General features: G+C 38.2%; 1 protein-coding gene across 4 annotated transcripts; it reads right to left on the reverse strand.

Annotated features, from left to right (window-relative positions):
• Positions 1–803: 803 nt before the first annotated feature.
• LOC102691866 (FH2 domain-containing protein 1-like) lies at positions 804–23513 on the reverse strand. Of its 4 annotated transcripts, none has more exons than XM_015341835.2 (12): positions 23431–23513; positions 14958–15522; positions 10382–10443; positions 7492–7594; positions 7252–7337; positions 6444–6544; positions 5062–5132; positions 4636–4743; positions 4197–4267; positions 3778–3895; positions 2890–3054; positions 804–2769 (listed from the first exon to the last, which is right to left on the reverse strand). In XM_015341835.2, exons 2-12 carry the CDS (start codon positions 15357–15359, stop codon positions 1366–1368), a joined length of 2691 nt encoding a protein of 896 aa, XP_015197321.2. In that variant the 5' UTR covers positions 15360–15522; positions 23431–23513; the 3' UTR covers positions 804–1365. The 4 variants fall into 4 exon arrangements, with proteins under 4 accessions (XP_015197321.2, XP_015197323.2, XP_015197322.2 ...); XM_015341837.2 differs by lacking the exon at positions 23431–23513 and adding an exon at positions 22896–22956; XM_015341836.2 differs by lacking the exon at positions 23431–23513 and adding an exon at positions 22819–22886.
• Positions 23514–24983: the final 1470 nt, after the last annotated feature.

Here is a 24983-nt window from a genome sequence, read left to right on the forward strand (position 1 = left end):
ACATTGCAAATCACAAAATCAAAACACATGGCAGTAAACATTTTTACCTTGCATGTTCTGTACTGAAAAGCTAAACCAGAAAGGAAAAAAAAAAAGATCTCAAAATAGAATCCAGTACATCACAGGCCCACTCAGAACTCTGTGGTTACATTTCAGACTGGACTACACTTTGAATTCTGAAACACACAATGCATTCTGATCACTTTTCTGAATTTATCGTTTTCTTTATGTTTGTTTCCCTCCGCCATAAAAAAACAAACCAGATGGACAATACTTCAAATTAAATTTGCTGCTTTTATCTGTCTGCAGAGTACTTTGTTCACTACATAAGAAGAAACAATTTACCTCTTTCTATTCCAGGTGACGCACTGCAAATGAAATCACCCTTTCACAGTAGAGTGCATGTCTTGCATGTATAGCTGGTGCAGTTTTACACAAGCCATCAAGTCCATAACATTTTCAACAGAAAATAAAACACTTGGTTCTACTTGTTGTGTTTAGGTGAAGCTAAACATTTCACAGGGTCAGTATCTCCAGTCAAACATGTTTGAGCTCCATCAAACCTACAAGTTGCATTGTCCTAAAATAAAAGAATAGGCTGGTTCATAGCAGGAGTGTATAACTAGATGTTTTGTAGAGCTGTTACAGGGATTAGCTTTGTAAAACACTGTTGTAATAACCAATAATTAAAAGGGGAGTAAAAAACTAAAATCAAAAGAAACTGTTAAACTTGAGAAAATCCTACCGGGTGCATGTCTTGTCACAAGATACGGATGTATAAAATAGACTAAAATCAGCCAAAATTAATGGTTCAAAACCATATTTTATTTATTTGTATAGTGTAAAAAATTGGGGATAGAAAAAAGCAGGTATTATAAGGGGTTTTGTCTTGAGTCCCTTATGATTTGTCCACTTACGAATATTTGAAGGCTCATGAAAAAGCTCAACACTGATGTTCAAAAGAATTCAAATTAACATGCTTAAGTAAATAGTTCTAAAACCACACATGGGCCATCTTTGATGAGAAAACCAGGACCTAAAAACAACTTGGTTATGAACCTCTATGGACTTAGATATTTTATACTAATGTTTACATTGCATGCTCACCAATTTAAAAATGTTTTCTTCAGCTCAACAAAATGAGTATAACAGACTTAGAAAAATCCAAAATAATTTACCAGTAATAGAAGTAAACTAGTTTATAAATAAAGCTTTTCAGGCTTGAACTGGCTGCCAGTTAAAGTCACCTGCTTGAAACCAGGTTGTCATGGTCACGTAAACACGAACCAAATTTCATTATCAACACCCCATATTATAGTTTAAATACAGTCATTTGGCAATATGCAAAGTTTACTTTGACGGTTGTCACAAGTCCGTGCCCTCATAGTCCACTTCCTTGATACTGGATTTGACTGTCTTGTCATTAAAGCGCTTGAAGAATGAGAAGATGTTGGAGTTTTCCTGGCGTTCACGGACGACTTCAGGTGGCTTCATGGAGCCCTCACTCGTCTTCTGGCTGAACCTCTTGTGCAGGAAATCGCTCAGGCGGAAGCTAGACGAGGACTCGATTGTGCCACGCTCCTTGTCCCGCTCGCCTTGCGGTTTCCGTGACCTAAAAATCCCCACTCGCTTGCTTGAAGGAAACTGAGCATCTTCCTTTTGGGAGTTTGAAGATAACCTCTCCTTTTCTTTTGCTGAAGTGCTCTGATGGTCCGTGACCTGGTGTGATGGACTTTTTGGCTTGGGAAAATTAGCTTCAGGTACGCCGATACCATGTTGTTTTGCACAAATCTCTTCCAGCTTCTGGGAAAACTGCCAGTTATCAGCCGACTTCATCTTTCCAATGTACTTCATCGGAGGAGCTGGAGTTTTGCCAGGCTTTCCAGACAACAGCCGGAGATCATCTTCCTTGTTCTCATCTATGCAGGCTGTGGGCATTATATTGAGTGTGTGGCGGCGGGACAAGGCAGGGGGTGGTTTCTTTTGATTAAAATGGCAGGCAGGAGGGCTGAGAATAATCTTGTTTGTTGTATCTGCGGTCTGCTCAGACAAAGCTTTGTGTTTGTCATCTTGGAAGTCCCGAAAGCGTGACGAAGTGGTGGTCCCATTTGGAGAGCACACCCCAGCCTGGTCAAAAGTATACTCCCCCGATGATAAGCTGCCTCGGCTATTTTGATAGTGTAAAACCTTGCGGGACACCTCTCGCATATGCTGAGCTTCATTCTCTTCCTCCTGCCTTATGTCCCCCGAGGACTTCTTGTGTGCAGGGCTGCCGACAATGTTTCCAGCCAAGTGAGCAGGGTTTTGGTGGTCATGGTCTTTTGCTGAACGGTTGCCCTTCCTGCTCTCTACATCAGCAATAGAAATAACTCTCTCCCTGCCTACACTTTGTTTACCTTTATCTCCATCCTCTTCATTGAGAAGGGGAACTTCCCCATGCTTAGAGTTCCTGGCTGGGTCATTGGCTGAATTTGTTCTATCTTTTTGCATCTCCACATCCTCAAAAGGATATTTGTTTCCTTCCGTTGAGGTTGTCTCTTTACTTGCGGGAATCATCTCTGGAAGGCTTCCTCCGGTGGGAGAGGGAGACCCAGGCTTGCGGCGAGAGCTCCTGTTCTGAAGGAATCTGTTTAAGATGGACTCGAGGGCTACACCTTCCATATCTTTATCTCTGTGTGAACAGGTAGCTGTGGACTTGCGCTTAACCGAAGTGTTCAGTCTTTCACGCTGCCTTCTCTTCACCTCAGCTACTTCACGCTCCTGGTTTTCCTAGAAACACGATCATAAAAAGACAAGATGATAATAGTGCTGCACGCATGAACCACAGAGTAAATTTTTGAACTTCCTGTTAATCATTCTTTCTTTAAAATGGATGATCCTATACATTACCTGCATGGCTCGCAGAAACTTCTCACAGAAGGAGTGGAAGATGGAGCAGCACTCTTCCAGTTTGAATTGGCTGGGGTCCTCGCAGAAATACTCGGCCACAGAGCAGCTGACTGAGTTCAGGGTCTGAAGGGAGGTCTCCACCTCTGCCAGCTGAGCTTCTGCATCCTGAATAGGACAAAATGCAATGCTGTCCCCATCATATTCACAATGCTTTTTTATTGTGCCAAGGCTCTGAGCAATTTTTACACTTTATCCATCAATCAAGTCCATGAACAGTACACTTCAAAATGTAATGGCAGAGGAAAATCACCATCTCTGGGTTCAGTATCCCATAGGCTGAAAGCCAACATTTGGCAGGAATCTCACCTCTGAAGAATGTTTCTCATGCTACTAACATTGGTTGCTGAATTTTGGAAATATTTAACTTTGTTCTTCACATGTTCAGCAACAGATGTTGGTTTACAAATTCCATCACTGGAAAGATATTAGATTATGATCTCAAAGGTTTTTTTGAGTGACACCACCCACACCTCACTTGCACATATTACTGTGAACAAATATACTGTATTGCTTCCTTAAAAAGTACTCAAAAGATCATCTCCATTTAAGGCCATTCATCTTTTACACTGAAGCATTTTGAGCATGATGGAGATGCTCAGAACTGACAGGGATAATAGAGTATACTGTAATACCCATCTGGAGTGTACATTACAGTACTTTTGATTTTATATTGTGCATTTATGTATGGCGTGTTTGGAAATAATTCTTAAGGCTTTAATCACATCCTGATCTACTATGCTGCCAAATTAACAAAAACTGCAACTATAGTCCTGTAATAGATACTAATTAACAAACTCTCTGGAGTGGAGAAGTATAGAGAGAATTCACCTGCAGGAAGGACTCCATCTGCTCTCTCAGATCATCTTGTTTGGTAACATTTGTCTTGACTTCTGCCACTTTCTTCTTTTCCTTTTGAAATTCTGCCTCTACTTCCTGTTTCAGAATCCTATGCATAAACAAAAGATACAGTGTAGGGAATTCTACACTTTCCAGGTCCAAATACCAACATTACTTGGAAATGTTAATCAAACTTGAAAAAAAAAAAAACTTCCAATCAGTTTATTTGCAGTAAAAGTAAATTCATTTTCTAGATGTCTAGATTCTGTAGCAGAGAGGAAATGTACAACTACCACAGATCTTCTTTTCTTTAATTGCTAAAAGAAGCCTTCTACCTATGATATTTTCAATATTGTCCCTTTAAAGATCTCTGGATCCTTTTTCTGGAAGATATCAGTGCATTTCCTCACCTAGATGCTGGTCCAATGTGTTGGAGCTGTTCGGGGAATTTTAGCAGAGTTGCATCGATCTCCTTTGCTTGCTGTGACCACGTAAAAGAACAAAAAGAAAATTATACAATCAAATGCATATGGAAAAATGTTTTTTTTTTTGTTTGCCAAGCCTAGGCATCTTCCTGACTATTATTCTCTGCAACATGAACAATATTCACCTAAAATAAGAAAAGATCAACCCCAGTTCCTAACATTTCAAGAAATCACCACTAAACAGGAAAACAAATTTGTTTTAATACATCTAGACAAGTATATGAGAAAATAAAGTGTTAGGAAACAGGGAACACCTACAGAGACTAAAACTACTAGGGATTCTAGGAGTTACAAGTAATTTGTTGTGTTATTAAAGACTTTCAATATAGCTAAAGGGCAATGTATAACCCAGATTCTGTCTTACCATCACTACATAGTGCATTAGGTTCATTCCAGGTTTGTTTGCCTTTGTGTCCACAAGCTTCAGAAGGGATGTCATGCGGAATCCTACAGCACTGCCAGCATAGCCACCCTATACAACCCGACATCCATACCCACACAGACAGAGGCAACACAGGGAAGACAAACAGAACAGACGCATCAATAAAAGAGACAGAAAGCTCGCTTTATCAAAAGCTATCCTCACAAAGTCAAATTGTAATTTGGAGAGATTTAATGGAGAACTATTCTGTACTATTAAAAAAGTCATCATTTTAAAATGCTTCAGGCATCAAGACTCACTAGAATTCTCTATCTCTTGTTTATGCTGGAAATACAAGATTTTCGTAAGAGTTGTGTGCTGAGACATTTACTGTAGGATCAATCCCTGAACTTCAGTCTCTGCACTCACAGCATTCATGTAGTTGCCCGTCTTCAGAACCAGACGAATTACTGTGTGTAGGTTTTCACACTCCATGAGCTCTGAAGAGAGAAGAGGCAAAATTTAAAAGGGGGTAAGATGATCAGAGCCAATTCTTGAAAAACCATTTTCTGCATTATTTTCTAAATGTAAAAAGATTATGAAGAGCAAAATCAGAGAGAAAGAAAAGATACAGATATTTTGCAAGACTAGATTTGAAAAACCCATATAAAAAAGTATTACTTGAATGCATGTGTCAGATTAACCTTCAGAGTAGTGAATGACATTCAGTAGAGTAGGTTTTCTTGATGAATAACAATAAATCATTATTTCTGGCCTAACGGAGAGGCCAGAAAAAAAGAATAATTAAAAATCAGTGTGTGTGAAATCAGTGAACCTCTAGTCTACGTAGCACAATAAAGGAAGTAATTAGAATTAAGTGTTTCAATAATTGGGTAATAAGTAAACAAAGACTGATTTGGATGAGTGGTTGATGCTCAGTCTGGAGAGTGTCATAAAACAAATGGAAAACCCAAAATCTTATGTCAATGTTCATACCTCAAACATCAGGAAAGAATGAACAGGAATACTTTAATAAGAATACAGCCACAAAATTTGGAAAAAAAACCTGCCACCCATCTCAGGCTTGCCAGAGATCACCTGAATGATCCACAAAACTAGAATCTTAGACTGCAATGAGAAACATACTGTGTGATGAAAACCAAGTCAAACATAATGGTTTGAAGTTCTGGACCTAGACAGCTTGACAGAACTATGAATTCAGCATTGTAACAAGGATATTTAGTGTTGAAACATTTTGTTAATTTAATGATTAAAAAACGTCTCTTTTTGTTAAATATTTAATCAAGTTATCTTAGTCTTTTATTAAGACTTTTATGATGACCTCATTATGTTTTATGTCTACAATATGAGCATACAGATCAATCTAATGGGTTCACAAACTTTACTCAGCTATGTATTTGCATGTATAATCAATAACCAAAGAAGAACAAGATGATCAGCCATGCTGTTGAAGCCAATACCCTGGCTTCTTTCAAGAACAGGATAAGACCCTTGGATCATTAAATGAGCCAGTTGGATTAAATGATCTCCTAATGTTGCTCAGACATGTACAGTACTGTAGGTCATTCATAACCTTAACATTTAATACTACAGAAAATTATAAAGTCAAGTATACAAAGACTATGAAACAAAGAATCTCAAATAACTCGTGCAGTAAACTGAGCAAAAGCAGAGCAAGATCAGTACAAGCCATGTCAGAAAGCACATGTCTAAAAGTATTAAAAACAATTTTCCTAAATAATTGATCAAGATGCATTTGAGATGCATAACAGATGGAGATAAGAGGTTACCTGTGGATGCTTTGGTCATGGTAGAAATGGACTGTTTCATAGAGAGTATGAAGGGGGAAAATTCCTCTCGCAGGACTAGACTCTGAAGGCGCTCCTGATAGCTGTGGACAGATGCATAGAATATAAAAAAATGTCAAGATGAAATCTATGCACTGACCATTTCATATTTTTGTTTTTCAAAATAACCATATTAGAAAAGAAGGTGCTTAAGAAGGTGGTGTGGTGGCTCTGTGGCTAAGTATCTGTGCTTGTGGCTGGAAGGTTGCCGGTTTGTATCCCACGGCCGGCAGAGGAATCCTACCCCACTGGGCCCCTGAGCAAGGCCCTTATTCCCAACTGCTCCAGGGGTGCCGTATAAATGGCTGACCCTGCGCTTTGACCCCAAGCTTCTCTCTCTGTCTGTGTGTCTCATGAAGAGCAAGCTGGGGTATGTGAAAAGACAAATTCCTAATACAAGAAATTCTATATGGCCAATAAAGTGATAAAGTGATCTTAACATTGAAAAGAACAATACATTATTTGGACACAATGCAATATTTATACCCTTGAACGTTCACTGAAAATAAAAGCACTAACAGCAAGAGAATTCAATATTAAATGGGTTACCAGTAATTCTTTGAATTTGAATCTGTGAAAACTACAAATACTGTATGAGCTTACAATATCTTTCAGACAGACAAAGACACCCTTTTGAAGAATTAATATACATTGTGACAAAGGCTTATTTGTCACTTAATTCCCAATGCAGGCTAAAGTAAACAAATTGTACACTGGTACAGGGCAATGGGAACCAAAAGGAGATACTAACCTGGAAAGCCGCACTAACTGCACCATGAACAGATCGGCTTCTGAAAGCTGTGTCTGGTCACCATCAAATGCACGCAGCTTCTTCACCTGAAAGGATTTTGTCATTACTTATATAACACTCCTATTTCTACAAACAAGGAATCCCATTCATTTGTATTCTTGGGGTTCCCCTTGGCCAAATTAAAATAGCTGGATTTTACATCTATGAAATCTTGTTTCATACAGTACAATGTCGACCTACTTCTCCATCCTCAGGCAGGAGTTTACGGAGCTCCTGTAGTTTTCCTGCTCCGTATTTTGCACCGTGGCCTTGCCTGATATCTTCTATAATCTCCTGGATAGGCCTGTATAGGAAGTACACACATTACTATTGAGAGAAAATAAATGAGAGGTCATTCAGCCTTTCTAACACGTTAAGCAGTTTGTAGTTCATTGATCCCAGGATTCAATCCAGCTGTTTTGTAAAGGAAGCCAGGGCATGGCACATGGCTGGGTAGATTGTTCCACACTCCAAATTCTCTTTGAGGTTTAAATGTTTCACCACAGAGTTTCTACTTCTCAAGACCCTGTTTCAGTGTTGAATCCGAAGTCCACTGCATTTAATATGTCAGTGCCTTCGAGGTTTTTGAATACTTGTAAAAAGATCCCACTGTGTCCAGGGTGTACCCTGCCTTGCACTTGTTGCTTGCTGGCACATGTGCCGACCCTCATGCAACCCTGATTTTTGAGAGGCGCTTAGAAAATGGATAGATGGATGGAATCGGATCCCGTCATAATCTTACTTGATCAAGATTAAAAGGGCTGAAGAAGCTGAACCTGTCAGTGCAGGATACATTCTTTAGCCCTGAAGTGTCCCTGGTGACTGTTCTCTGGACTGATTGTAGAACAGCTATATCTTTTATACAACACGCTGAATAAAAGTATACATAATATTCGTTCGAAATGAGGTTTCACCACTATTTTTAGGTTCTGAATTTATTATCCCTTCATTGAAGTTCTACACTTTAAGCTATATATCCCATCATTTTGTTTGCATTTTAAGTTTGTTTTTACTACATGTAAAACCTTAAACTTAATATACTGTAACAATATTAAATGTCATCTTCGAGGTGTTTGCCCAGTCTGGAATTTTATTTAAATCTTTTTGAATTTGGTTTAAAGCTTGCACAATGCTTGCTGTAGTAAACATGACTACTTTTACTAACTAGTCATCAAACTCTAGATTATTGATATACAGTAAGTAAGAGGGATGGTCTTTCTTATTCACATTCATGACCAGGTACCTGCTGGTTAAATAATTTACTATGTAATTGCTCTTCAGAATCATGTTTGTTTCCACATACATCAGGTGTTCTTCAGCCCTGAAACTAAATTTCAGCACAGGAAGCAGCTTGTGAAAAAAATGCTTTATTCCCAATTACTCATGGGGATTTGATCCCATTCCTGTAACATCGCCCTGCTTGCAACATACTCATCTCCCTAGAGCAAACCACAACCTCTGTAAAAAATATTTCCCTGCTGCAGTTCTTTCATGCAAATCACCCATTTCTTCTGACTCATCTGCCTAGGTAACCCACACTGCTAGAAGACATTGCAATCCTGGCCTTTCTGAAACTGTGAAATCTGTGGAGGCTGTCGCCAAACCTTTTTATAATTCCTACTTTGCTAAACCCCTATTAATAATTTGATTCAACTCACCATATGACCCCTCTAAGACCCTAGGTGAGGGGTCAAAGACTACAGTACAGCATGTACAGTTTCCAATGGTCAGCCAGCTGTGAGCTGCTTCTACTGTAAGTGAAACCCGACTAAGGATAATAGTCCAAAATATCCCTCTGTAATCTGGATATATGGTTCAACTATATTCAGATTTCCTGCTGATTTTTTCTTAAAATAATTTTACTTCACATTATTTTGTTTGCTTTTGCATAAAGTGCCTGCTGAGAGTTATTGACAGCACTTAGAATCGGTTTGCAGTGATTTTTTCTTTAAATGAACTCTGCCTGTCCCTCCTTTTAAAATTTGCTTTTAGTGTGGTTTCTTCTCTGACCTGGAATGCACACTTTTTGTCATCTCAGTGTCAATTACTGACTGCAATCCTCTTCTGTTGTGCAAGTCAAGTTTAATGTTCATCCTTGGAAACTGAAACTTTTCATTACATGTGTTTTAATATTACTATGACAAAACATAAACATAAGCAAGAGCTTCAGGTGGGTAGCTGCATCAGCATGCGTAGGCTGCAAAGGAACAAGTAATAGGTTTATTCCATGCTGAAAAAAAGAAGAAAGAGAACACAACGTTTCGGCCGTGGAGCCTTCTTCAAGTGTGAGAGAGACAGGGCAGTAGGCAAAGGTAAAGTAGCGGGAGAACAAAGGTTGGGAGGGAGGAGGAGTGAGAGGGGGGAGCAGGGGACAGAAAGAGAGGCCAATCAAGAGGTGTGAAGTCGGAATGGGTGCCGAGAGGTGTGAAATGAAACTTCCAATGAATGGAGAAAATTTAAAAGAACAGTAGTCTGTCGTTAAGGGAAGGGAGAATGTGCAATTCTAGCTGCAGAATAATTTTAGTTTCGGTGGTCTTTCTGATGTATGAGTTCAGAAAACCGTCTTTGAGAACACAGATGGAGAGATTAGAGTGGTCGTGGCCGTCAGAGGTGAAATGAGAAACAATGGGCTTGGAGAGATCTTTAATCTTCACAGCCCTGACGTGTTCTCTTCAGAGAAACGTTGTGTTCTCTTTCTTCTTCTTTTTTCAGCATGGAATAAACCTATTACTTGTTCCTAAGCAAGAGCTGTTGCTTAAGGATTTGCCCTGAGGAGATGATGATAAAAACAGTGAACGTACACACAGGTTAACAGACTAAGTCTGTTAATACTGTACTTCTGCAAGACAGAGATTAAAGAATGTGAGCGATTTTCAAACATGTCTCAAGGCTTGTGTTCATTGAAAAACTAGCAGAATTACCTGTTCTGTATTTTTGTCACAACTTGTTGCGGCATGTCTACTACTCAGAGCTTTTCTAGCATAACTGCTTTTGTAAAGAGAGCCGTCTCTGCACCCTCAGGAAAGAGGATAAGGCAGACTGATGCATGTTCTGTAGCTTGTGTGCCTCCTGTCACTGCCCTGCAGCTCACCTTTTAAACTGCTTTAGGAAGATCCCAATATTCATGCTCTTCTTGGAGTTAAGGATTGAAACCTGAAAGAGCAAAAGACATCCTTAAGTACACTCCAAGACCAATTAGCAGGTAGTGTTTGATTAAAAAAAAAAAGCCATGGTTTGTTTAAATGCAGTTACTTAACCAGCTGAAAATCTACTGTACATGATGTACATACAGAAGTCTTGCACCGAAACACATAACAGTAAGTGTTCATGATCCACAACAATTTTCACAGCAGAGGTCAAAGCATATTTTAGGGCTTAGTTTAAGGTTAATGTTAGAGTGAATATTTGTGCAGTCTGCATTCAAATAATTTCCTAAAATATGACCAAGTCTCACATTAATTACTTCATAAACAATGGGCACTAACTTTGATGCTAGAGATTCTAACAGACATCTTCTGGTAGTGGATTGAAAACACATTACTTTTGCCTTACTAGAGGGTTAAATGTAGTTGCTGAAGGCTAAGCTGGAATAAAAGCAGAAGTCACTGTAGTTCTCCAGGCCCTGGGTGGGAGATACCTATAATTGTGACAAACAGCGTTTACTGTATAACAAGTTTTATTTAGCAGAAATAATTTGCAGAATCCACACATTAATATGAGCTTTTTCCAAGTTCACCTTATTGACTGTATATACCTGTGAGCAAATTTGGTACAGTAACACCATAGAATCAAAATATTAAACCTAAAACTGACCTTAGTTCTTTAAAAAATACTTTTAAATTATTTAAAGTAATGTTATTTTGACGAAAAAAATATAAAAAGTTCAATTACACTGTGAAGAAATGCAAAGTAAGAAATATTAAATGTTGAAACTGGTTCAAGTAGAAACCAGGTAAATAATTAATGTATTTTCTTCCTATAGAAAACACGCCATTATTTCTGTAGCTCAGCTGCATCTACAGTTTTTATTTGAAGAGGTACAAATTCCTTTTTCTCCTCAAGGTTAAGGTGTAAAAAATTGTGGTTTGCTAAAAATGAGAAGGCATGTTGTCTTGCTGTATCATAAACAAAGCTGAACAACTATAACAGTCATTTTAATTTCAATAAACAATAATTCAGAACACTTCTAGAAAGAGTATGACTAAACCACAGCGGTTAGTTCCTCTAATAAGGGTTACTGTACATAATGGATACATACAGTAGATAGCACAGGAGCACTACAAACCTGTCAGCATATTCGTTTCTTCTCATGTAACAGACATTTTGTCCTTATTCAAATTATGATGCAAAGGTACAGAACTTCTCCAAGCTCTTTTAAATAGCGGAAGAAAACTAAAAATGAGATATTTGGTCAGAGATATAGTTACAGTACTTCCCTTTAAATCAAAAATAGTAAATGCAGAAATTCTATACAGGAGAAATGATTTTGTCATAGGGTCAAAAATTTTTTTTTGATATTATTTGAACAAATCTTCCTCATGAAAAAAGTATGGGACCCAAGGACAAAAAAGAAAGTTAATCAAAATATATGAATCATCACGTTACCCTTAATGTGCTCTTTATGCTTTTATAAAAATACTTTTTATAAAAATGGTAGATGAATTTGGGATACATTAAATGGTTTTTGTATCATTTTGTTGATTGATCATTCAAAACTGAATTGTGCAAGCATTAAACACCTCTTTAATGAGGCTGTTGATTGGGCATGGGTAATGAGGTGATTCAACATGCCGAATGTCAAGCCTGGTGAAAACCATTAACAAAAATACTGCAAGGAACTAAAAAGCTCTGCATATTAAGATAATACCTTTGTGCCATCGATATGTTGAAAGCTTAACTTTCAGAGCAATGTTGCTCATTGTTTTGGGTCTTCAGATTTTCTAACCTGGTAAGAAGTTATAGCAAAGCATTCCATCGATGATCAGCCACAATCTGGAAAGGCAGGACTTAAATCTTGCTAATACTGATAGGGAAGTCTTAATGTGTTGGCCTAGAAGTGTCTAGCTGCTCCACGAAAAGTGTGTTGTGATCGATTGCAAACTGACAGCACTGTTTTCTAGGGATCTTACTTATTTCAGTTTCTGAGTGCTCATCTTGACAGGAAAATACTGAATCTTGGGAAGGATGCCGACATAATGTGTGCATTAATTATCTGAATTGCAGGCCACAGGTGTTTCTAGATATTAAATTCACTGTAAAACAAATCTTCACTATGTTAAACGATTAAAAGACATCCTGCAGAAAAAAAAATGATTGCAAATCTTTTTAAACTTCATACGCTTTACTTTTGATACTTTTAAAATATGAATTAAACACAGAACTTAATATTTTTCTTTTTATTTAAGCAACATGTAAAAACCACCCTTAAACGTCTTCAAAATTAAAAAAAACAATAAAAGCATTTGGCATCCCAAATAAATTTGCAGTCAAATTTTAAATAATATTCATGCATCTTTTTTTATAAGCTTGATATAATGAGTCATTTGGGTGTGAAGGTGTAGATGCACTCTGGGCTTGATCGTATACTGTACTGTAGTGCTGCTGAAAACTGTAAGCCATTTCTCCTTTGCTGAAATTCTTGTTCTTAAAAAAAATGTCATAAATAAGTGACAATCATTTATGAATAAAAAAAAATCCTTTTAACAAGTAGTAAATCTTATTAATGCACTACCACAAAGTTGCAGCTCAGCTCCTCGCACAAACCCTAAACATGACTAGACTTGCAGAGACAGCTCTTGCAGGGAAACTAAAATGACGACACAACCAAATACTTCTTTACTGAATTTCAATAGGAGTGTCATATTTCTGACTTCTGTCCTGAAAATATACACCTGTCCATTTCTAACCGCTTCATCCTATTCGATGGGAACAAGGCAGGATACACCCAGGATAGTCTATCGCAAGGGCAGACATGCACACACAAAAACTAGGGCCAGTTTTTTCCAGAATGCAATTAACTTCATCAGTATGTTTTTGGACTGTAGGAGGAAACCAAAGAAACCGGTGAAAACCCATGCAAACACAAAGAAAACCTACAAACTACATGCAGATTTCACCCCAGGTTCCTAATTGAACCCAGGGACCCAGTGAAATAAGTTATTTCATCCCATTTCCAGGCATAAAACCTTTGAAAAATTAAAATAATCTAAAGACAATTCATTTTATAACCATGTTCAAACCCCACCTAACAGCGAAGGTAAAAAAGAAATTAGCCAATTTCATTATTATTAATCCCTTTAAATAAAATGTAAGCGTTTTCACCTTGAAAGCAAAAGGGCAAGCTGGCTCTCCATGGAAACTATTTTGTTTAAGCTGTAGAAAAACACTCACTAGTAGATTTGCCTTCTAGAATTTTCCAAGAGGTATTTTCCTTCGTATGATTTCTATTATTTCACTTTCAATTCTACTTAATTTATGTAAGGGATTAAAATACTTATGAACCAGGTTAGGCTTGTTTTACTCTTAAGAGCATAACCATTTTCCATTATTTTATTCACAGGGCTTACAAATTGGGGGGAAAAAGCAGCCATCAAAATCATCCACTTAAGTAGATTAATATTATGTGCTTATATTATGACAACAAAATGAAGGAGAGGTAATGACCTAAACCCTCATTGTAAATTACCACATCATCTTCAGAATTGTGTTTCCACAGAAAAACAATGAATATGTGTCTTTGCTTAATTTTTATTTTTTAGTTTTATGATCCCTCTCTCACTCCAGGAGATAAGGGACAAGTTTGGATAGCACAATTTCTCAAATTACATGGAAAGGGAAATGACCATGTATGAAATTTTCCATTCTGCATTATGAAAGATCTGTGGGAGATTTAGCTCTGCCAACTTAGAAATTTAACCTCCCTTGTTCTGCGATTACTGCCAACTTGGAATGTGGCTCATTTTAAGATGAGTGTTAGTCTTTCACAGCTGGAGAAATGGATGTGGTCAATTCATAGTGCTGGTGGTTCCAGCACTATGAAGACATGAATTGTTGCTGCTAACAAAGACGGCTATTAAGTGCATTATATTTTACCATTGTATGTTTGTCTTCTGGGGTCCATTGGCAGAAAACAAGGAATAGGGTATGACGATGGGGAAGTCTATGGATTAAAGGATATGTTTTGTTCTGAAAACATTAGTTTAACCTTTACTACATGTACAGTATGCAAAGCTTCTGCTTCAAATTCCCACATGACCTTGAAACAAAAGATGAAGCCCTGGTTAAGAGATGCCAAATCCCTGGGGAGCATCATAAAGTGCTTCTCATAATTCATTATGTGCCTTAAAAATGCGTCATACTGTAGTTTAAAAACTTAACTTATCAGATATGAAAAAGGATGGCACATAAGTTCTTATGCAGCATTTGATACATGATAAGGTAGTGGATCAACAGGCACCCTGTCCACTTCACAAAGGGAGAAGAGAGGGGGGAAAAGCTCATGGACAACATGAAGTACAGCTGACCACTACTACAAAGGATCAAGTAAAGGTTAATTACATGCTGAGAAACACAACATTTCTGCTCTTGAGCCATCTTCAGGTGCCACTTGATTATCTACAACAACAGGCAACCTTCCCCTTTGAGACCCAGGCATGGGGAATACTTACTGGGTCCATCCCCTGGGTGGAGGCAGGCAATCCTCGCACACTCTTCCTCAAGCTGGCCCGTGCTCTCTGCTGCCCCTGCTCGTTCTGGCTGAACAGCTCCTCCATCCGCTTGGTGTCCAGCTCGAAGTCGTCCAGTTTTTTCTCGGACGTCCAGATGTTGCGTTTCCCCATCACACTGTGCCTAGGGATGGCGTCCCAGTTGAAGTTCCGAAGTTTGGACCGCCGATTTTTGCTTCTGGTCAAGGGCCCACTCCCGGGGGGTGAGGCAGGAGGAGGGGGGGGTGGAGGAGGAGGAGGAGGTGGTGGGGGAGGAGGAGGAGGTGGGGCCATGGGCCCTGGGCCATCCAACGGTTGAGGCAAAGGAAGATGAGGATGGTCAGAGGCATACTCTGCAGTCATCATGGCAACACGGCCATCCACTGCAGAACGCTTATGGAGGAAATTTGTATTTCCAGGGACAGGGAGACAAAATTACAAACCAAAGTGGATGGTTGAGTTTTTTTTTAAATCAGGCCAAGTGCCAATTATCAGTCCAACAGCAGTCCCAAAGAAGGAACAGAAAAACCTGCAAAGATAAAAATAAATTTTAAATTTAAAGCAGGCTCCACAATTCTCCTTCTTCTCTTTGATATACTTTTTTTAATCCAAATTTGAGACTTTACTGTTACATACCCTTTGCATTTTGAATTGCTTTGTTGTTAGTCAGCTCTGTTTAAAACTAGTGAGAATGAAATATGAGACTGAACCATATTTGACAGTCAACATAATGCCTTTCAAGAGTTAGCACTGACTTTAAGAGAAGAGCTTATCTTACTAAATGTGCAATTTCCCAGTTACTCGCAGCAAAAGCTTTGTGTCACATCTGAACAAGGATACCCTTGCTGGTTCAAGCCCAACCAAAATTCAGGAATGCTTGGCTATTTGTGTACCATGTTTTGAGGAATTCCACTTATGGTCAGCGAATGACATTACCTCTTCTGGAGTCAGTTACCTGTGGATGACATACCTGTACCTGCAGCCTGCTCTCTGGGCGTCATGACCCAGGCTTGAACACATCATCTTAGAGCCCAGATGAGAAATTGAATGAGCGTAAGGTTAAAGCACTTAGGAGGCCACAACTTTCTTTCTCTTCTAAGGTTCATAATTCCATAGTGATGACTGGGTGTGCATATTACAGTGCCTTGCGAAAGTATTCGGCCCCCTTGAACTTTTCAACCTTTTGCCACATTTCAGGCTTCAAACATAAAGATATAAATGTTTTATTTTATGTGAAGAATCACCAACAAGTGGGACACAATTGTGAAGTGGAACGAAATCTATTGGATTTTTGAAACTTTTTTAACTAATAAAAAAATGAAAAGTGGGGCGTGCAAAATTATTCGGCCCCTTTACTTTCAGTGCAGCAAACTCACTCCAGAAGTTCAGCGAGGATCTCTGAATGATCCAATGTTGTCCTAAATGACTGATGGTGATAAATAGAATCCACCTGTGTGTAATCAAGTCTCTGTATAAATGCACCTGCTCTGTGATAGTCTCAAGGTTCTGTTGAAAGCGCAGAGAGCATCATGAAGACCAAGGAACACACCAGGCAGGTCCGTAATACTGTTGTGGAGAAGTTTAAAGCCGGATTTGGATACAAAAAGATTTCCCAAGCTTCAAACATCCCAAGGAGCACTGTGCAAGCGATCATCTTGAAATGGAAGGAGTATCAGACCACTGCAAATCTACCAAGACCTGGCCGTCCCTCTAAACTTTCAGATCAGACAAGAAGAAGACTGATCAGAGATGCAGCCAAGAGGCCCATGATCACTCTGGATGAACTGCAGAGAACTACAGCTGAGGTGGGAGAGTCTGTCTATAGGACAACAATCAGTCTTACACTGCACAAATCTGGCCTTTATGGAAGAGTGGCAAGAAGAAAGCCATTTCTCAAAGATATCCATTAAAGGTCCGTCTAAAGTTTGCCACAAGCCACCTGGGAGACACCCCAAACATGTGGAAGAAGGTGCTCTGGTCAGATGAAACCAAAATCGAACTTTTTGGCCACAATGCAAAACGATATGTTTGGCGTAAAAGCAACACAGCTCATCACCCTCAACACACCATCCCCACTGTCAAACATGGTGGTGGCAGCATCATGGTTTGGGCCTGCTTTTCTTCAGCAGGGACAGGGAAGATGGTTAAAATTGAGGGGAAGATGGATGCAGCCAAATACAGGACCATTCTGGATGAAAACCTGTTGGAGTCTGCAAAAGACCTGAAACTGGGACGGAGATTTATCTTCCAACAAGACAATGATCCCAAACATACAGCAAAATCTACAAAGGAATGGTTCACAAATAAACGTATCCAGGTGTTTGAATGGCCAAGTCAAAGTCCAGACCTGAATCCAATCGAGAATCTGTGGAAAGAGCTGAAAACTGCTGTTCACAAACGCTCTCCATCCAACCTCACTGAGCTCGAGCTGTTTTGCAAGGAAGAATGGGCAAGAATTTCAGTCTCACGATGTGCAAAACTGATAGAGACATACTCCAAGCGACTTGCAGCTGTAATCGCAGCAAAAGGTGGCTCTACAAAGTATTAACGCAAGGGGGCCGAATAATTTTGCACGCCCCACTTTTCATTTTTTTATTAGTTAAAAAAGTTTCAAAAATCCAATAGATTTCGTTCCACTTCACAATTGTGTCCCACTTGTTGGTGATTCTTCACATAAAATAAAAAATTTATATCTTTATGTTTGAAGCCTGAAATGTGGCAAAAGGTTGAAAAGTTCAAGGGGGCCGAATACTTTCGCAAGGCACTGTATATAAGCTTTAAAGGAACTGTCCAAAGCCAACAGATGTGATCATCTGTTACATTAACCAGAAAAACAAAAAGTGGAGATACTATATTCCTCTCTAAATGGTACTTATGGCCACAAGAAGGGAGATTAAGAAGCATTAAGAATTTCTACCAACAACACCATCATCTTTGAAACATTCCTAATCCTTGCCAAGGGACCCACATACAGTACCTTTTAACACGTGTTCTAGCCAGGTTCAAAGGTGAACCTTTAATGAATCCAGTAATTGGATTAATTTGAATTATTTTGTATAGATGTAAGAAATGTTTAGATTTAAAACATTTTGGTTTGCCTTGTAACTACTGCATTCCATGAGTAACTCAAACTCAACTGTAAAAAACTGATAAAAGCAACTGCTACTGAACTCTAAATATAAGTTCTTCTGTTGTACTGAACACTTACAATGCAAGAAAAAGTTTGTGAACCCTTTGGAATTACCTGGAATTCTACATAAATTATTCATAAAAATGTGATCTGACCTTCAACTAAGTCACAATAATAGACCAACACAATCTGCTTAAACTAATAACACACAAACAATTGTACTTCTTGAGAGTATTGAACACATTTAAACATTCACAGTCCAGGCTGGCAAAAGTATGTGAACCTCTAGGCCAATGAATTCTCCAAAAACTAATTGGAGTCAGGTGTTCCAATCAATGAGATGAGATTGGAAGTGTGGGGACCACATTTTTATGAGTAAAGCAGAAATCCAGGTTATTCCAAATGGTTCACAAACTTTTTCTTGCAACTGTAAATAAAAGCGATCATCTTGGCTTATCTTCATCAGATGTGGTATTTCAGATTGTATTGGCAATATGTCATTTTTCTCTCTGCATCCTGCCAGATCTCACATTACAATCCAACCTTCATTCCGAAACAACATTGATACTGCTTGAGCCATTTTTCTGCAGGATAAGGGCAGAGTGACGGCCCCTTTATAGACAGAGAGGATTTTAGAAGCAGAATAAACAGAAGCTCTGTGCACATATTTTATCTCGATTATTTGACATGAATAGTCTCAGTATCTGAAGCTCACTGTCTCCAACCTCAGTGCCTCAGAACTTACAACTTGTGCCAACTCAAATACCATGGGAATTCAGCTCTATGGAGAGACATTTGTTCACATTCCCGAACAAGCTGCACAAAATGAAAGGACCAAATAAATTTGGACCGAAGGACCTGTGGCATAAAATATGGATGGAAATTGAGACATCAGATATCATTTAGTTGAGTTTAAGCTTTAGTTCAGATCAGGTGCCATCACTTACATTTTATTCAAATTGCTTTATTACTCCAAATGTTTAAAATTCCATTAAAAAGAAATGTGCCAGATTTTTAAATCATCAATACAACAAAAACACATAAAAAACATCAATAATAATCGACATTGAAGCACTGAAATGTTTCTATATAATATTAAGAGAAAATATGACCAAACCTTAGCAAAAAAATGAAAAACCCATTCATCTCATTCTCTCTAAATTTAATTAAATTCAATATATCTTGCAGGTTGTAAATACAGAAGGAAAATGATTATGCGGGTGAAACCATGGAACCACATACTGTATAAAACAGTTGCTCTGAATCCTGGTCTGACTTTTGCAAGTCTGAAAACAATTAGAAAGGGATACCTGCAGAAGCGACTGTAATTTGACTGAATAAAGTGTAATAAATAAAGTTTAATACCCTAAACCATTCCTGGGCAATTGTGCAGAACTGGGAGTGACCTGAAGGTAAGGTGTCTGAGGGTATAGCCTATGTAGAGCTTCCACACCTTTCACTAGCCTTCAATTCACAAACACTAAGCTATCGATGTACTGAGGAGTGCTGCAACATGTTTCAGGATCCACAACCACAAACTAGATCTTTATTTCTGATGAAACCTAATTGAACTCTGTTCTGTAAGGCACAATGAATAGCTCCTTTTAAGCGCTTTGCAAATATGTGGCTTTTGACCATCTTTCACATGATGTTACTTTGAATAACCTCTATCTACATGTTAATTCTTTCCGATATTTAATGGCTTCAACCACACGGTACAAAACCAGGAAACGCGTTGATCCTTGTTGGGTTGTCTTAAACTTAACATCAAAATCATATTTTCTTTTTAGTGAATCAACAGGGAAAGCTAACAGCCTTATTGCTTTTAAAATCCTTGTAGAAGAATGTGTATTCCAACAATTAAACTGCCTAGATACATTCCTGCCATACTATACAGCAGATCAGGAGGAGAAATGGGAAATCACTTCACCATTTGAATTAAGGTTTAGGAAAGTCATATTATGTGGCACAAAAGTAAAACTGAGCTGAGACACCAGGGTTAACACATCTGGTCTTACAAACACTGCCATGATACATTTAATGACCGAGAAAGCGGAACCTAAGTTTAACAGTCGAAGTATGGCAACTCCTACAGTAAGGCATGGTCTCTCTTGCCACCATACTGAGGCACTGGCCTTTGTGTAATCCTTGAGTTACACCTGTGAGTCCATCTGCTTTATTTTTACTTACAGCATCAGCTCTCTTTAGTGATCTCCTATTCCAGTACTGACCAGACCCAATCTTGTTTGCTTTCAAGATAGTAAATATCATATGTATGTAGATATTGCAAGACAGTGAACGTTTTTGCACGTTTAAATAAGACGTCACATTGGCTAGGCTATTGACTATAGAAGGGAAAATATTAGTTTTACATTTCAGAAGTTAAGGGAAGATTGCAGTTGACCTCCAAACAACAGGACAATGCGAATGAGGCAATAATTACATCACAGTGTCATAGGCTCTCATTAAGTGGAAATAAACGGTCTATAGAAAAGGTTCCTTTTGTAACCTTAAATCCGGCAGATCACATAACCTTAAGTGTATACAGGGGTGTAATGTGGTCTTCAACAGCCCAAGTACTTTCCTGAATCTTCCTGTTCCATATAATGTGTACTGATGCTCTGCATCTACAATGAACTGCTATTTACATCTCGTATAACTCAGCTCAAAAGAAGTTACTTCTGTGTATCAGAATAGAGGAAGCAACCAGAAACCTACAATGACGTAATCACAAATTCCCACTAAAATGAATTTGGGGTTGTGGTCATGTCTGAACAACAGATGTTGAATATTTTATTGCACAACTCTTAAGGTATATTTACATTGCATAGTGAAACGGGATGCCTATCAGATAGATCACTGAAGCCAGACAACTTAGTTTCATAAACTGAGCTGCTCTAGCCCACACTGCAAGATAAGAGTCAAATTCAAATATCTCACCAAGGCCACATTAAAATTAAAAAACGTTCCAGGATATTGGTTTATATATTGTGCTTGTCAGCTTCCGCTGCATCCAAAGGAAACAATTTATTAAAAAACACAAAGAGAAGTAACTTTTGACCCAGTTTAAACACATAACATCCAGTGATTTCAATTCTACAATTTAAGCAGTGTAGTTTAAAGGAAACTGCATAACTCCTCTATGCATATGTAGAATTCAAAATCAGGTTTCTGTGGGGTTTTTTTACATATTTTTAGGATTACTTTCTTCACTAGGGCCCTCTTTGTGAATTCTTGGAAACTGAAGGGTGCACGGAAGTTGAATAATATCTAACTGAATCCATGCCCAGGGGAAGGTGAGTGAAAAAAGTCACTTTTATCTTCAATCTGATATCTCTTGTTTTGATTAATATTTGTATAGTATTCATATTTCATCCCCCCCCCCCCCCCAAGTATGAGGTAATAACTGAGTTCAGTGATTTAACACAAAAGGTTTCAATAACACAGATGTTTTGGGCTCTGTCCCATTCCTTTGATGCTTCAATTTCATTGTCCCCATTTTATTTATGCCATTGGTCTTTAAACAATTTTGTGGTCTCACCTGGACCAGCCCTTTTGTGCTACACGCTAATAATAATTACAGTAAATCCATATTAACAATGAATACATTTTTAAATTAAGTCCAGCTGCCAATTAACTCAAAGGCCATCAAGTTCTCTTGCACCACTTAAAATAAACCTTCTTTCCATGCCCTGGATAAGTGTGTCTTGCCTTAATACAGTAGCTTTTGCATAAAAAAAGTGCTTTTGCAGAAATAACTTTATAAATCTACGGCCATGGCGATGTTGGTTTTCGGAGGTATTTATCTGAAAAATAGAGAACTTTCACATGGTATTTATCAAAAGCGTGTAACACAGGTGATTGCTTTCATTAGTCCCCAACTCTTACTTGATTCCAGTCAAATTTATTTCAAGCAAAAATTAAAAGGTACAGAGGACCACATTTAAGGAAAAGTGTACCAGTTCCTTTCCGCCTTATCGATTAAATTCCGTTTTGTTTCTGTTCATTCTTAGTAGAAATTCAACTCGTAACAAGAAAAACATTTAGGCAATACGGGTAAATGCTCATAGACTAACCTTGGGATATGATTAATATTTGAGCGTTTCTAAGCTATGTATTTAATCTAATAATAGCATCCATTACACAGGACTTTCAAATGAACAGAGAAAGCCATACCATTAACTCAATCGACATGCTAAATGCAGGTATAGCTTATTCTAGCAACTGTTGTATAAGTGCTCAACATACGCTAAAAACTTAAAAAGACCATTAAATAATTATTAAAGTGACTGCATTTTTGTCTTAACAAACAATACGCAGTTTGGTTCCCTGTGTTCCCTTGTGTGAACGCTTAACAACGCATAAGACCCGGTCTTTAAAAATGTCGTTTAAATGGATTTAATATTAACATGGGTGTTGTGTTTTTTAACACATTATTGAAGAAATGTATATAAAGACGTGTTAATATTTGAACGTGCAGGTGAAAATGATAAGTATTTTCACTACGAGCGTACATTAAACTTAAACAAACATTCATAAATAACGAAGACAAAGTTGAAATATACCAGATTACCATTTTTTTTCGTCAATTAAACCTACCTGATAAAACGAGTCAATCCCTCAAACAGTCCATATGAAAAGGAAATAAAATATCTTTCCGCATTTAAAATTAATCCAGCATCAGCAGCCGCTTACCAAGACATCCGACACTTTTTTCTAAAAACCTCTTCTTCCTACACAAGCAAAGCACCACCCAAATTGACAAACCGTACCTGGGCTACAGGTACACGCCCGACCTTAACCCCTGCTCTTCCTGGACCAACCTTGGGCTCATTTCCGTTCAACACTTTTGTTCGGCCATTTGTTTAAAGAGACTTTAAAGGAGATATTCCACATCTTCGGGCAAGAATTTAAAGAAACTTCATATTCACGTGATTATCCTTTTTATCCTTTCATTATTGTTGTTGGAAAATATTAGATGAAAAATAAAAAAAAACAAGAATAATAGTAATAAACATTCATTCTTAAGAAAATCGTCCAATAAAAATTTGAACGTCCCCATAGCACATTCCTTATAATGTTATTTTGTTTTAAAGGTTTCTTGAGGCAAGTGCACAAGGCTGATATTTGCCGTCTAACCTGTCTGTTCGCTGTTCTCATCAAAGACTATTTACTGTACATTTAAAAGGGAAAAGGCGAGCACAAGTTGCAGATATCACGCAGAATGAGAGATATAATTGCATGTGTGCTTCCGAGGTCTTCTAATTATAAGTCAGCTATTAATAATATTATATACTGTTTACTGACCCAATTTGGAGTTGTAGCTATCGTTGGGTCCACAAGCGAAGTGTCGTTTGCTATGTCATGGCCTCCACGGTGGCATACAGGAGATCCAACACTGATAGGAGAGGTGCCGCTTTCAGACATCACAGCGAGCCTTCAGGTGACCACAGAGCTCTAGGCGAGAGTTACCTTTATTCTCCCGTCTGCACTCGCGTTGTGACCACTGCTTGAAAATGTTCAGAGTAACTAGCGACACTGCCCTGTTATTTTCACACCAAACAAGCACAAATAAGTTTTGCAGGATCAGAAAAGGTATAAATTAATTCTAATGAAAAACGACAAATTATATACTGTATGTCTTTATGATTTCATTAGATTGATGGTCAGTCATTTGGCGTTTATCTTTAGTTGTTACTTTAGGTAGAGTGCAGTAGTTGTTTTCTACCCTAAATATCAAACCCTCTTACTGTTGTCTAACCAAATGCATAGCAGTGCGATTACATGCCGAACAATTGCTTTTATAAATTACTGCTGAAAATTGATGTCTGACAGAAAGTGATAGTCACAATCTTAGCAACTGCAGGGAATTTCCAAAATGCTTCAACCCACGTTTATGAATGCTTTGTCACCAGGATCCAAGAAATGGATCTTTCAAAGGAAAATTAACATGTGCCTTATTGAGGAGAGAACTGTGAGGTGGAGCTGAAAAAGAGTCGCATAAATCTGTCTTCTTTGTAGTCTGGTTGAATGAATCAGTTTTCTTCGTAACATCAGTGGTTTGGTCTTTTTAAATAACTGTGTTAACAGTTCCCACATCAAATATTGTATTGAATATGGCCTTAGGAAATTGACATTCATCTAAGAAAAAATATATTTCCACAAAACTGAAACATACTTGTAAATATCATTTTTGTAAATGACATATTCTGTACAGTGCTTTGGTGTTGATCCCACAAAAAAAATATTTTAAACAGTATTTATACTGTGGTTGAGATTTTAAAATCCCTAATTATTCAAAGGAAGCCATGTTAAACCTGAATTTCTGAAGAATTGCAAAGCACTTGAAAAACAGGAGAATCACCCCATGACCCAACTGCTTGATACTGTTATGTGGTAGCTGAAGTTGCTGTCGCATCATCCAGGTGGGTGCTACACATTGGTGTTGGTGGTGGAGAGTCCCCAATAGCTGTAAAGCGCTTTGAGTGGAGTGTCCAGAAAAACACTAAGTGTACGGAATCATTATCGTGTCTGCATAATAGGGCAGTGGCTTATAACTTCCTCTACAGGAAGAGAAGTGCCACCTACTCGTCCAGCTCCAGCAACGACCTAATTGTTCTAAGAGACATTCTATCCAAGTACCAGCAGAGCTTTTTTTTATTATTTTGGTTTCAACAAAGAACATCAGAACTGGAAGAAAATAACCAAGATCCATTGTAAGACGTTTTCCCCTCCCTCTCTCCTCCTCCAGCAGTCTCCCAACCCCTCTCCAAATCCCACGGTCATCAGGCCCGCATTAGTCTTTCATTTATTCTGGTCACAACTTCCCTACTGATCTCCAAAGTGGCATTGTGAGCCTC

This window comes from Lepisosteus oculatus, chromosome 5, assembly GCF_040954835.1.
Source record: "Lepisosteus oculatus isolate fLepOcu1 chromosome 5, fLepOcu1.hap2, whole genome shotgun sequence".
In the NCBI taxonomy this organism is placed as follows: domain Eukaryota; kingdom Metazoa; phylum Chordata; class Actinopteri; order Semionotiformes; family Lepisosteidae; genus Lepisosteus; species Lepisosteus oculatus.